The sequence below is a fragment of the Balaenoptera borealis genome (genome assembly GCF_965194805.1).
Source record: "Balaenoptera borealis genome assembly, chromosome: 5".
Lineage (NCBI taxonomy): Eukaryota > Metazoa > Chordata > Mammalia > Artiodactyla > Balaenopteridae > Balaenoptera > Balaenoptera borealis.
In genome coordinates this window covers 68,745,576-68,760,745 of record NC_138862.1, presented here as the reverse complement: position 1 = coordinate 68,760,745, position 15,170 = coordinate 68,745,576, and the positions used below count along the sequence as shown (strand labels likewise).

General features: G+C 46.8%; 1 protein-coding gene across 1 annotated transcript in view; it reads right to left on the bottom strand.

The window, feature by feature from the left end:
- PDIA5 (protein disulfide isomerase family A member 5) overlaps nucleotides 1–6,900 on the bottom strand; it is a 91,340-nt gene extending 84,440 nt beyond the window's left edge. Inside the window, exon 1 of the mRNA XM_082393053.1 lies at nucleotides 6,720–6,900. Coding sequence (XP_082249179.1) covers nucleotides 6,720–6,767 — 48 coding nt within the window. The 5' untranslated portion in view covers nucleotides 6,768–6,900. The remainder of the gene's footprint in view (nucleotides 1–6,719) is intronic.
- Nucleotides 6,901–15,170: the final 8,270 nt, after the last annotated feature.

Here is a 15,170-nt window from a genome sequence, read left to right as displayed (position 1 = left end):
AAAATACTCTCAAGAAGTATCTGTTAAAAACAAAAAGAAAGGGGCTTCCCTGGTGGCACAGTGATTAAGAATCCGCCTGCCAATGCAGGGGACACGGGTTGGAGCCCCGGTCTGGGAAGATCCCACATGCAGTGGAGCAACTAAGCCCGTGCACCACAACTACTGAGTCTGCACTCTAGAACCCGTGCACCACAACTACTGAGCCCACGTGCCACAACTACTGAAGCCCGTGCGCCTAGAACCCGTGCTCCGCGATAAGAGAAGCCAATGCAATGAGAAGCCCGCGCACCACAAGGAAGAGTAGCTCGCACTCGCTGCAACTGGAGAAAGCCCGCATGCAGCAACAAGGACCCAACCCAGCCAAAAATAAATAAATAAATTAATTAATTAAAAACGAACAAAAAACCAACAAAAAAGAAAGATCTGTGGAATAAATGAACATCTGTGACATGTGTTAACATGCAGACGGTGGTCCATGTTTCTTTGAAACAAGGAACATGTCCAACACTCTGCCCAGGACCCAGCGGGTCAGACCCCTTGATGACAGCAAACCTGCTTGTTCCTCGGGAGCCTGCCCTACTTGGCCCTATAACAGAGCTTTCCAGCCAAGCCCACATCTTGGCTCAGAAGCTAGATCACCCTAGTGTTTTAAGCCCCAATGTAAGGCCCTCGACCTAGATCTCCATTAATACCTTCCACGGCAAGGATTAAAGGATCTGCTCACGAATTAAAGACATCTGCTCGAGCCAAGGGGTTAGAGGAATGGTGGGATTCTTTGGGGCGATGGATTCTCTACCCCTGCCCCAGCCAGCTGTGAGGAGTGGGGAACTCTGAAGCGGGGCACAGGCTAACCATCAGGCCATCTGGGAACAGAGCACACATCCACCTGGGGGCTCAGTATGACCTCGCGGGATAAAGAGACGCAAAAAGGCTATTCTAACGCCATACTCCTTCTGAGTGTTTAACCCCGACTCCCCCCCACCACTGCATGACTGCAAAGCTAATTATTTAGAAGTGGTCATAAACTGGTGTGTGGAAAGAGGCCCTGCTGGACGTAGCTGATCAGAGGGGATAGGTATCTAGAGCCATGCAGGAGGGTGATGAGAAGGGCAGGAAGGATGGTCAGTGAGCGCCTGACTATGGCCCCTACTCAGGCCATCAGGGAGCTAAAGAGCAAGGTTCACGGACTCCCCAGGTAAATGGCTGGTGCTGCGATTTCAGAAAATAGCACCTGCCAAGGAGGCTGCTCAAACATTCAGGCGACCCACTCAACCTGTCTGTGTCCTCTCCTTCCAGGCCATGACCATCAGTGGTCTCTCTCTTCCTGCTCCGTCCCCCTACTCATCCCTCTTTCGGGGTAACAGTACTCAACCAGCTTACCTCACCCAGCTCATGTGGGACTCAAAACTACACAGGTGTGAAATATGTGGAAATGCTTTGCAAACTCTAAAGCCCTCTACAAATGTACCAGGTGTCTTCTAATTCTCGTTGCCAGGTCGAATGGGTAGCCAGAGGCCTGGGTCAGGGCCGCAGGATGGGCCAGGCAGGAGCAACAGAGCAGCCCAGTGAGCACAGGGCTCCTTCCCTCTCCCACTGAGACCTAGGACACCAGGTGTGGGGGAAAAGGAAGCGGGGGGCAAGTAAACCATGGAAGTCCGGCAACGCAGGAGAACTTAGGCTCTCCTACACCCCATGCGCACTCTCTGGTCCACTGTCACTTAGCCTCCAAAACCTACCACAATCACCAAGGGAGACACAAGAGCCCCATAGAACAAAACCACAAAGCTGGGGCGTACCTTCCAGGGCGGCGGTGTGGTTGGTATCTCCATTCTCAAGAGAGGATCCACTTTCAGAAGAAAGGGGAAACACAGAGCACTTAAATCCTCAGTTCCTCTGTCCGCATGCACGCGTGCCCATGCACGCACACACACACACACACACTCTCCCCCCATCCAGAGGCTCTGCAGCGGCACAGTGCAGAGGGGCAAGGAGCCATCAGGAGCTCGGCTCCAGGGAACTGTGACGGGATAGAGTCCTGGCTGCACGGGCCCCCCAGCCATGTCTCGCAGCCCCCGCTCACACCCACTCTGGCCCTTCACTGGCTTCCGGGCACCCCTTCTCCAACGATCTGAGGTGACTGCTGTGGCTCCTATCTATTGGGCACGTCCACGTGTGCCACACAGTGTGCTGGGTGCTTCCTGTATTATTTCTGATCCTTTCAACTTTGCAAGATGGATAACATTACCACCACTGACAAGAAAATAGGCAGGGCCCAAGGTCACATAGCTCCTGAGTGTCTAGCTGGCTAAAGGCCCATGTTCTTTCTGTAACATCACACTGGACTACATCTTGTAGATAACAGAGAAGAAAGTAAGAGGAAGAAAGTGTTGTTTTGGGAAAATTAATCCAGTCTCTCCCGCTCCAACCCAACCCTCCACTGTGGCGTAACTGCTCTTGTTATTAAAAGGGCCGCTTTCAACATGTCTCTCCATTGCCTAAAGAATCAAGTCCCAAAAGCTTTGTCAGGCATTTAAGATTCTTTCCAATTCACTTTTCCAGTCTCGTTTCCCCAATCCCACACTCAAATCCTCCCTTCCATCCAGCCCGGCCCATCACTCCTCATTGCCCACGTTTCTGTCTTGGATTCCCTGCCTGCAACACTAATTCCTTCAACCAAACACAGACTGGGGGTGACTGCATGCCAGGTCTGGGCGAGGTGCTGGGACAGGAAGGATCCCCGCTGTCACAGAGCTCAGAGTCTGCCTTCTTTGTGAGGCATGAGCTGCGGCCCTTCTCTGGTCCCTTGGTGCCCCAGAGCGTGACCCTGGTCCGAATCCACAGCACCGTGTTTGCCACTCCTATGGCACTCAGCCATTCCAACTCGTGTGCCAGTTCTGTTTTAATACTTCTTCTGTGTTTATTTCTGTGGGAAAAGTCCACTCCAGGTTCCAAGCAGCATTATCAATGGCAATTAGGCTCTCAGACCAGCCCACAAAAGCCTATTAAATATATAGAGGTGTAGAACCTAAATACGTGTACATTAAAAGCTCTGCAGGAGAGACCAGGGCAAACGTCTGCTGCTTCCTGCACCCCTACCCACTGTGAAATCAAGTTCTGAGCTTCACGCCACCCTCTGGGGCAGAGGCCTGAGCAGTGGCTTGGGAGGAGGGAAGCAGGTGGGAGCTGGCACGACAGAGATGGAGGCGGAAGAACGCTGATGTGTAATTCAGGGGCCTGGCTACCATCCCCACTCTGCCTTTACAAACTAGGTGGCCTCAAGTGGGTGAGTCCCTTCCCTCTCAAAGCCTCACTTTTCTCTTTTAAAATCAGGGAGCTGAGTTAGGTCAGTAGTTCTCAGACTTCTGAAGCTCACAGATTGGCAGGATATATTTTTAAACATGTATTTAAAGTATATGTTTAAAATATGTTTAAAAATATATAGTGTGTATTACATATATATTTTAAAATAAATTTTATCAATTAAAGGCTTTTAAAAAAAATCACAATATACTATCACTGCTTTCATTTTTTTCAAAAGGACACTATAAGCCACTCCTCCACACCCCCGCCACATGCACTCCCTCAATATGGACACCGTGTCAGAGAAATGAAGTTTTTAAACCGGAAATATTTGGAATCGTGAAAAAAAAAAAGCCATTCACCATTGTTATTTTTCCAATTTGTCTGTGAACCAGTGGAAACTTCATCACAGCCCAGCTCCAGGCCCCAGCCTGACGTTGGAACCCTTGAGCTGGTTGAGGCTGAGTCCTCTCCAGCTCGGACATTACTCCATTCTGAGCGAGGTCTGGATGGAGACTATACAACAATCAGCATGGATGGCCCTGGGGAAGGGTCAGCTGCAGGAAGGAGCTGAGTGGGACAGCAGGAAGGGGCAGTCGGCTGCAGGGGTAGAGACAGGACAGCCTGGCCTCCCCAGCCGCAGGCCCAGGGCAGAGACACCCAGCCTGGAAGGGCTGGAACTAACCTGTCCCAAGTGTTGACTGCCGCTCTTTCCACCCCAGAGTGTGGAAGGCTGGGAGTCCCCAAAGAAACTTTTTAAAAAGTTCCTTTACTAACTTTTCTGATCAAAAACTAATGCACACTCATATAGAAAACCTGGGAAGTACCAAAAAAGCATAAGCAAAGAAGTAAGCAAAAGTCACCCACAACTCCACCTTCCAGAACAATCACTGTAAACATTTTGATGCACTGCTAATCCCTCAAACACTTTTGTAGCTATCTTCAGCCACCCTGGGATTCGGTTTCGTATCCTGCTTTTCCCCTAATTATCACACTCAAATACTTTTCCATGTCCTTAGACATTCTTCATAAGCATCATAACATATTTTGATAATAAACCCAGCATTCTAGTAAATACAAATATTCTTTATAAACATTACTTTCCATGGTATGGATAGGGCCAGAAATCATTTAAACATGCTGCTATTGTTAAGCATTTAAGCCACTTCCATATTTCTGCTATTGTAAAAAACGTGGTGGGTGTACACCCCTGTCCATGAATCTCTGTAGACCCCTTTACACTTCTCTGTATCTCTTGGGTCACAGCCCAGGGCTCTGCGCGTATCTGCCCCCAGTAAATACTGAGTGGACAAAGAAACCCAATCCACTCCCAGGAGCTTCGGAACCCTTATCAGATGGACGTAGAGTTTATATTTACAGAGGCCCGCCCTGATGTCCACCCACCACTCATCACTGACCGTACACCTCAGCCTCACGCCTTCTAAGTCAATCTTAGGCTTGGGGAAAGGAGAAAATGTCAATTCCTTGTTGAGGCCTCCCAGGTTCTAGGACTCTCAGCAAACCTACCCACTCTCTACACCTCCAGGTGGAGGGCATCAGCAGACCTCAGTTGCCTAGAGGACTCCCACACCCCCTCCTGACGGCTCAACCCACCCCTCAGGAAAGTCATGGCTGACCTCCCTCTAAATTAATGCATGGCTCCCCTTCAGGGGTGCTCCCAGAACTTCGAGTATCAGCACTCACTGTTCTGTCTTTATCTGCGCACAGGACTGCCTCCCCTGCCCAACGCAGGGCAACACCAGAGGGCAGGAACAAAGTGTGTTGTGCTCCCTGCCCAAAATCCAACCCGGTGCCAGCCAGACAATGGGGTTGATAAATAAATGTTTGCTGAAGGAAACTTCTTTCTTGTCTGAGTCTCAAGCCTTTTATTTTCACAGGAGGGAGGGGAAAGGGGAAGAAGAGAGGAAAGTAGGACCTCCTAAAACAGCCCAAGTGCAAAGACCTGATAGGGGGTAGCACTGGAGATGGCCCCCTCTGCACGGTCCAGCAGTTCTGCCTGGCCTAGAAACCAGCCCAGACCAACCGGCAGCAGGAACAGAATACAAACAGATCAAACACACCTAGATTTGGGGAAGTGACACTGCCCCACTCCAGCCTCGTTTCTCTCCAAGAGAATGGTCAGATCTAGAGGGGCAAGGACCTTCCTTTCCCACCCATTTTCATACAACTAGAAAATACAGGGCCACTCCTCACTGGTGATCCCAGAAGGGCAGGGCATTGAGAGATGGAAGTATTTAAAGCAACTCAAGCCACACTCCATTTTTTCTCCTCACGTTTTGTCCAGCATCCTTGCCACACCCAAAAGAAAAAAACTGGAAAATCTGGGTTGGAGAGAGTGCCGGCAGCAGGAGGTTCCCTTCAGGAACTTCAGGAAAAAAAGGAGCCAAGATTGTCCTAAAATAAGGCAGACCAGAAGTTATACTAGAGGTGTGGAAGGAGGCCATATTATCCTATCACACACCCACAGCAAAACCAAGGCCAAACCCGGGGCCCTGGGTGCTGTGGACACACCCATTCCAACCCCTCTCAGGGATGCCCTGCGGCATTCCTCCCCCCACCCCACAAGGGTAGCAAACTCCTCCGGAGAGCCTGCACTCCCATCACCCTGGCCCACCCCTTCTCCACTCCTGTACGGTTTTGCAGTTTAGAGCTACCTCCTCTGATTTCTCATCCGACCCTCCTGGCAACCTTGTTAGAGTGGTATTTAAAGCGTCCCAATTTCACGGATGAGAAGATTAAGTCAGGTACATTAAATGATAGGCTGCATCACAAGCCAGAAAGTGGCTGAGGTTCCAGCCAGCCTCAGTTGGGTGAAGGAGCTGAACTCCCCCGCGGTGACCCCACCCGGCCCCGCCAAGCCTGGCCGGCGGGCGGGGATCCACGTGGTCACTGGAGGTTCGCGGCTGCTCAGAGCCGAAACCAAGAACTAGGTGGCTGGCTCTAAAACAAGGCTTCCGGCAGTGCTGGTGGCAAGCACCCCCTTCTTACCCCGTACTCACACAGGTGCAGGGCCCGGAGTCGGGGGTGCAGCACCCCCGCAAGCCGCCGGCGTCCGGCCCTAGCTCGCGGCCGCCCCCTGACCTGCGCCCCTGCAAAGTTGTGTCCGCGGCGCAAGCCCCCCACCCCCGCGAGGGATCGCCCAGCGCCCCCGGGGTCCCCCACCCCGGGCTCCTTTCGACCTTTGAGCCCCGGAGCACTCCGCTGGGAGGGCACGGCGACCGCCCCGCTGCCTCCCCCGCAGCCACCGGGTGCCCGCCTGCTCGGCACGCACGCCCCCACCCAGGCGCCCGGAGGCGTCTATCTCCCCCGCACATCCCGGGAGGGCCGGGAGCAGGGAACTCGGACCCTCGCCGGGTGCACGTGCCGTCCCGGCCCGGACCCCAGCGCCACAGCCTCACCCAGACCGCCAGCAGCAGCAGCCGCCACGCCGGCACGACCCGCGCCATCCCCGCCGCAGCTGCCCACGGCCGGTTCTGGTCCCCACTCGGGCTCCCGCGACCGCAGCTCCGCCGGGAGCAGCCACCGCCGCCACTTCCCAACCGCTCCCCGCCTCCGAGTTCCCGGTGCCACGTCTGCCAAAGCATGCGCACCGCGCTGGCAGAGCCTGCCGGGGAGAAGTGCGTGCTGGGAGTTGTAGTTTGCAGCATGGCTGAGCAGGGGTCCGCGGGTGTGAACTTGGCCCCCAGGCCAGGTAGAAGCATGAGTGGAGTGCGACATGGTCAGGGTCAAAGAGTAAGGGAAAGCAGTTAATTTGGGGGGCTTGCTCTGTGCCTAGAACTTTAGAAACAAGATCTCCTTCAGCTCAGGTAAGTTTTATTTTCCCCACCTTGAGGATGAGGTGGCGGCCCAGAGAACTTAATATGACCCAGATTACACAGCCTGGAAATGGCAGAGTCCAGTGCTGCTTGTGGAGGATAGGAAAAGCCGTCGTCCCTGCCTCCCTCCTACTGTTTCTTTTTTTCATTCAGAAAACTTTATTGAGCTGTTGGAAAACAGTTTGACATTTCCTCAAAAAGTTGAATAGAGATTACCTTATAACCAACAATTCCATTCCTGGGCATGTACCTAAAAGACTTGAAAACAGGTATTCAAACAAATACTTGTACACAAATGTTCATAGCAGCATTATTCACAATAGCCAAGAGGTAGAAACAACCCAAGTGTCTATTGAGGGATAAATGGATAAACAAAATGTGATATATTCATACAGTGGGATATTATTCAGTCATTAAAAGGAATGAACTACTGATATATGCAACAATGTGGATGAAACTCGAAAATATTATGCTAAGAATGGAGCCAGACACAAAAGTATGAATATTGTATGATTACATTTATATGAACCATCCAGAAATAGGCAAATTCATAGCGACAGAAAGCAGATTAGTGATTGCCTAGGGCTGGGGGGAGGAGAAATTGGGGAGTGACTGCTCAGTGGGTACAAGATCTCCTTGGGAATGATGAAAATATTTTGGAAAAAGACAGAAACGATGATTGCACAACATTGTGAATGTACTAAGTGCCACTGAATTGTACACTTTAAAATGGTTACTTTTATGTTATGTGAATTTTATCTCAATAAAAAAATTTTAAAAGAAAAAAAACCTTTATTGAATCCATTCCTTGTGCTAAAACATTCATGTGTGGAATCAGTTATTCATTCAAGAATTTTTATTAAATACCTACTACATCCTGAGGCTCAAGATATATAGTAGTGAGATGGACAAGGAAGTGCACAGTCTAGGATTGATAGGTTATAGCTGAAAGATCTTTGCTCACTATCTGGAGGTTCCAAGCTCAAAACCTAGAAGTCATCCTTGATTCATCCTCACTTCTCAACAGGCCCATCCAACCCATCACCACATCCTGTCAGTTCTACCTCCAAAATATAACTCTTCTGCCACCTCCCAAGTGTAAGTCACTGACATGTCTCACCCACGCAAGGGCAAGACTGCTCCTTCCATTTGCCTGCTCCTTCCTCCTTGTACCCCCTACAATGCAGTTGTTAATGTCAGTTGGATTTTGTTAGCCATTTCCTTGAAACCCTCCAATGGTTTCCCTTGCCCATAAAATGAAATCCAAGCACTTCCCCATGACCTGTGAGCCATGCATGGTCTGGGCCTGGCCTCTAGATTTCATCTCCTGCCTCTCCCCTATGTTGTCCACTTGGCTCCAGTTACACAAACCATCATTTCCTGCCCATCCCCCACCATCAGCTGTTCCTACTTCAGGGCTAGTACTTTTCCTATTCTCTCTGCCTTAACACTTTCCCTGGTCCTTGGTCTGACTGCCACCTTCTAATCCCTTCAGGGCTCTCCTACATGTACATGCTCGGAAAGGCCCTTGGAGCAACCCATCTAAAGGATCTCCACCCCCAAGCTCCTTATCCTCTAGCTCAGGTTCTGCTGATTCCTTGCTGGCACTTGCCACAATCTGCCACTACTCATTTAGTTGGTGTGTTCATGGTCTCTTGCTACAAGTGGAACGTACGTTCATGTCTCTCTTGTTAGCCACCTAACTGCAGAGCCTATCATAGGACCTGAGCCTCGGGTGGTTCTCAGAGTTCTTTTTGATAACTAACTGATTGAATGAAGTGATGTGTTGGAGAGTTTCAGAAATTCCTGAATCAGGCGGGAGACAGGGCTTCCTCTGCATGCTCTGCATCCTCAAGCTCATGATCTGCGTATGGGAAAGTGGGCCTTTCAGCTCCTCCTCTCTGTTGTTTTTTGGTGACGCTGCGCCAGGCCAGGAATGGAACCCCAACCCTCAGCAGTGAAAGCGCAGAGTCCCAACCATTGGACCGCCAGGGAATTCCTGGTCTCTGTTTCTCATCTGTAAAATGAAGCAGCTGGTGAGGATATAGAGCACCTGTACTCCCATACATTGATGATGGGAGTGTAAATTGGTTTGTCCACTTTGGACAACAGTATATGTATAAAATATGTACCAAAATGTTCATAGCAGCTTTATTTATAGTAGGGCTGAATTGTGCCTACTCCCCCACAAGTTCATATACTGATGTCCTAACCCCCAGTACCTTAGAATGTGACTATATTTGGAGATAAGGCCTTAAGAAGTAATTAATTTGAATGAAGCCATTGGGGTGAGCCCTAATCCAATATGACTGGTGTCCTTATAAAAAGAGGACATTAGGACACACAAAGAAAAGGAAAGACTGTGTGAAGACACAAAGAGAAGATGGCCAGCTACAAGTCAAGGAGAGAGGTCCTCAGAAGAAATCAACCCTGCTGATACCTTTATCTTGGACTTCTAGCCTCCAGAATTGTGAGAAAGTAAATTTCTGTTGTCTAAACCACTCTGTCTATGGTACTTTGTGATGACAGCCCTGGCAAACTAATACAGTGGCTAAACTGAAAACAATCCAAATGTCCTTGAAAAAGTAGATAAGTAAATGATATCCTATTCTGCAACAAAAAAGAACAAACTACAGATATATACAAGAACATGGATGAATCTCAAAACCCTGATGTTGAACAAAAGTAGCCAGACACAAAAAAGCACATACTGTATGATTCCATTTATCTGAAGTTCAAGAACAGGTAAGCATAATCTATGGTGATAGAAGGAAAATAGGGGTTCCCATGGTGGGGGCAGGGAAGAGGAGAGATCAACTGGGAAAAAATATGAGCAAACCTCTGGGTGCTAGAAATGTTCTATATCTTGATTAAATGATGGTTACATGAGTCTACATGTATAAAAATTAATTTATTAATTGAGCTGAATTAGTTGAGCTGTATGCTAAGATTTGTACACTTTACTGTATGTAAATCATATCTTGATTTTTTTAAATTTCAAAAAATGAAAGGTAGAGTGAATCAGCTAATCTTCAGGATACCTTGTAACTCTTGTATATATCTATCTCCTGAGTCCAAGACTGGCTAAAAGCTCCTGGGTCCAGAGGAGGGCTGAACTCTGCAGAAATTAACTGCCAAAAGGGAAAGAGTCCAGGAGAGGAAGGAAGGAAGGAAGCCATGCGTCTATGAGCCAGAGAACCAGAGGGCAGGGGACTGAGAGGGAAAAATAAAAATTGCCAAGAAAACAAGCCATTTCATCCTGCAATTGAAACTAGCTAAAATGAGATTTATGGCCCTTCTGGGAATGTTTAACAATTCTAAGCTTCACTCTCTTCGAAATATTAGGAGAATAGTACAGGGCAAGTGCTGTCCCTCCTCCATTACAGCCCTCAATGGGAACCATCCATTCTACAGCAGCAGGCCCACGGGGCCCGGCCAGAGAAACTTCTCGTCCTGTGGTTTATTGTGAATTGTGATGCCACCTTATATTTGTGTAGCCAGTTCCTCTCCATCATCTGAGCTGAGATGAGGACTAGCACAATGACCGTTTTCTGACATTCAAGCATGGAGGAGAATTGGCCAGAACAAAATGGAAGGAATGTTACGTCCAAACACAAAAGAATATATTCTGTATAATTGCACTTATATAAGCTACAAAAAGGGCAAAAGGTCTCTGTTTTGTTAGAAGTCAGGATCGTGGTTACCTTTGAGGGAAGGGTGTGGGTACTCACAGGAAGGGGTCTCTTGTGGTGCTGGGGTTCTGCTCCTCCACCTGAGTACAGGGTACCTGGGTATGTTAACTCTGTAAAAATTCATCACACGCATTCATGGGTTATGCTGTCCGTAACTTATATTTGAATAAGAAGTTCACAGGTTTTTTTTAAAAAAGAGGAGGAATGAGATGGAGAGAAAGAGAAGTCGGCTCTGAGTAGGGAAGGTGGAAGGAGAGGGGAATTCTAAAGAAGAGACAGCTGGAAAACCATTAGTAATCCCTACACCTGGGCGAGCAGCTAGTCTCACCAGAACACCCTGTGCTGCTCACAAGCCTTTGCCTCTGCTCATCAAGTCTGCTGGCATGCCGCTACACCCGTACTCCCACTTGGCTGATACCCACCCAGCTTGGGCACCCCCTCCTCCAAAAGCTTCTTCTGATACTCATCATTTTCCCACCAACACCCCCAGCAGTACAGGGCTGTGTCCCTTCTCTGTGCTCCCACACTTTCCTGTGTGGAATGTGGTCCTTAAGACCATGGACCGTGACAAATTCTTAGAGACAGAAAGTAAAACACTGGTTTCCAGGGCTTGAGGGGAGAGGGAAATGAAGAGTTTGTGTTTAATAGTTGTAGAATTTCAGTAGGATGATGAAAAAGTTCTGGAGATGGATAGTGGGGGTAGTTGCCCTACCATATGAATGTACTTAGTACCACTGAACTGTGGACTTAAAATGTTTTAAGATGGAGGATAGTCTTCTCAACAAATGATGCTGGGAAAACCAGATATCCACACACAAAAGATTGAAGTTGGACCCTTACCTCACACCATATATAAAAATTAACTCAAATCGGTCACAGACCTAAATGTAAGAGCCCAAACTATAAAACTCTTAGAAGAAAACATAGAGGGACAGCTTCATGACATTGGATTTGGCAATGATTTCTTGGATATGAAACCAAAAGCACAGGCAACAAAAGTAAAAATAGATAAACTGGACTACATCAAAATTAAAAACTTCTACACATCAAAGGACACAATTAACAGAGTGAAAAGGCTACCCACACAATAGGAGAAAATATTTACGAATCATATATCCAATAAGAGACACTGAAGAAAACCAAAACAGAGACCACCGTTTGAATATACTCAGAGACACAACACTCATAGTCACGTAACCAAAACTTAAGACTGTCCTGATTTTCCCAAAAACAAAGCTTAAGCTTTCTTCATGTCAGTGTGATCTTATGTCTTCCTAGCCAATTAGTTACAAACAAACAAGCTAATGCAATGAAAAGGAACATGAGTTTCTAGGAACCAGTCAACAACAGAAAACAACGTATCCCTCATTCATGCTTTATAAACTGAGCCATAACTGCTGAAAGCAAGCTTCTAAAGTCTCCCTGCTCCTGATCAGTTTATTTCTTGCTCAATAAAATATTCATATCAAGTAAAGCTTTCTGGATTTTTTTGACAGGGGTAAATATCCAGAATATAAAAAGAACTCCTACAACTCAACAACAACAAAAACCAACCTGATTTAAAAATGGGCAAAGAACTTCGATACACATTTCTCCAAAGAAGATATGCAAATGGCCAACAAGCATATGAAAAGATGTTCAACATTACTAATCATCAGGGAAATGCAAATCAAAACCACAATGAGCTACCACCTCACACCCATTAGGGTGGCTACTATGAAAAAACAAACAAACCAACCAGAAAAAATCAAGTGTTGGCGAGGATGTGGAGAAACTTGAACACTTATGCACTCTTGGTGGGAATGCAAAATGGTTTAGCAGCTGTGGAAAACAGTATGATGATTCCTCAAAAAATTAAAAATAAAACTACCATATGAACCAGCAATACCACTTCTGGGTATATACCTGAAAGAGTTGAAAGTAGGGTCTCAAAGAGATATTTGTATACTCATGTTCAGAGCAGCACATAGCCAAAGGTGGAAGCCACCCAAGTGTCCATCAACAGATGAATGGATAAATAAAATGCAGTATATACATACATTCAACCTTAAACAATAAGGAAATTCTGACACATGCTACAATATAGATGAATCTTGAGAACATTATGATAAGTGAAATAAACCAGTCTCCAAGATGACAAATACTGTATGAGACCTCTTATATGAGATGCCTAGAGTAGTCAAATTCATGGAAACAGAAAGCAGAGTGATAGTTGCCAGGAGTCGGGCTGCAGGGTGGGGATGGGGAGTTGTTATTTAATGGATACAGAGTTTCAGTTTTAAAAGATGAAAAGAGTTGTAGAGATTGGCTGCACAACAATCAATTGGTTGAAAATGCACTTAACACTCTAGAATGTATGTTTAAAAATAGTTAAGATGGTAAATTTTGTTATGTATATTTTACCACGATTTCTTAAAATTTTAAATTATAAAAAAGAAAATGTGAAAATTTCAAAATAAAGTAAAAAAAGACTTCAGTTTAAAAAAAAAAGATGGTTAAAATGGTAAATTTTATGTTGTATATATTTTACCACACACACACACACACACACACACACACACACAAGAATATGAGCTGTGACCTTAGAAAGGCATGGGTTTGAGTCCTGTCTCTGCCACTTACTAGCTGTGTGGCCTTAGAGAAGTCACATGACTTCAGATCTCCATTCTGTAAAATGGGGATAATAATAGTACTTTCCCCATTGGGCTATATTGAGGATTAAATGAGATTATATACGAAAAATATCTAGCTAGCATTTGTACTGGATAAATATGTCTCTGTTTTTTGATAGCCCTGTTCATAATATAATTTCCTCTAGTGTCTAGTTCCTCAACCACCCTAACCCCTGCATCTCAACACACACACACTGGATGTGAACTCTTTTTATTTTTTAATTAATTTTTACTGGAGTATCGTTGATTTACAATGTTGTGTTAGTTTCTGCTGTACAACAAAGTGAATCAGTTATACATATACATATATCCACTCTTTCTTTAGATTCTTTTCCCATATAGAGTACTGAGTAGAGTTCCCTGTGCTATACAGTAGGTCCTTATTCGTTATCTATTTTATATATAGTAGTGTGTATATGTCAATCCGAATCTCCCAGTTTATCCCCCCCTTCCCCCTCTGGTAACCATAAGTTTGTTCTCTACATGTGACTCTATTTCTGTTCTGTAAATAAGTTCATTTGTACCATTTTTTTAGGTTCCTAGATATGAACTCTTAAGAACAAAGACTGCATCTGGTTTACCTTGTTTGTCTTTGTGTCCCCCAGTGGTCAGGCCAGTGCCCAGCACATAGTAGGAGCTCCTTAAAAGTTTAAAATAAATTTTAACAAGAGGGCTTGACAAGACAGAAGGGAAACCTTCTCAACATTAATATGGACAAACAGCAGAACAGGCCAAGTCATTTTAAGACCAAAAAAGAATCCTCAGAGACCTGGGTTAGAGTACGTCCTTCTAAAAGCAGGGGTATAGGGCTTCCCTGGTGGTGCAGTGGTTAAGAGTCCACCTGCCAATGCAGGGGACATGGGTTCGAGCCCTGGTCTGGGAAGATCCCACATGCCGCAGAGCAACTAAGCCCGTGCACCACAACTACTGAGCCTGCGCTCTAGAACCCGTGAGCCACAACTACTGAGTACACATGCCACAGCTACTGAAGCCCACGCGCCTAGAGCCTGTGCCCCGCAACAAGAGAAGCCACTGCAATGAGAAGCCTGCGCACCGCAACCAAGAGTAGCCCCTGCTCGCCGCAACTAGTGAAAGCCCGCGCGCAGCAGCGAAGACCCAACCCAGCCAAAAATAAATAAATAAAATAAATTTATTAAAAATAAATAAATAAAAAAAAATAAAAACAGGGGTATAGAATAGACAGCTTAAGGGTGTCTCTATCAGCCCCTTGTTTCTACGGCAGGCCTGGAAAGAGTGTGCTTGGTTATTGAATAATAATTAATAACTCATTATTGGGCATTGATTGAACATTCATCATAGACTCATTGCAGGGCCTCCCTCTGACACTTCATTAAGAAAACATCACGTTAAAAAGCCCAGTCCTCAACTCAGTAAGAGCACTTCCTGCTTGTCCTCTCCGGCATTGATCCTTAGCCCTTCCACCTGTCTCGCACCCCCCTTTCTACCTGCCTGTCCTGGCTCCAGCTAGCAGGATGCTTAAACCTGAGGCCCCCCAAGCCAACCCTTTGGCCTTCACTTAGAACAGTCATCTTCCCCATGTGACTGTGTTCCCCCTAAACCCCCAGCACTCTGCCTAGCCACGTCCCCCTGGCCTGGACCCCCGGGGTGAGACCATGGCAGCCTGAAGTTGTGCTTTTCACTTCTTTGTT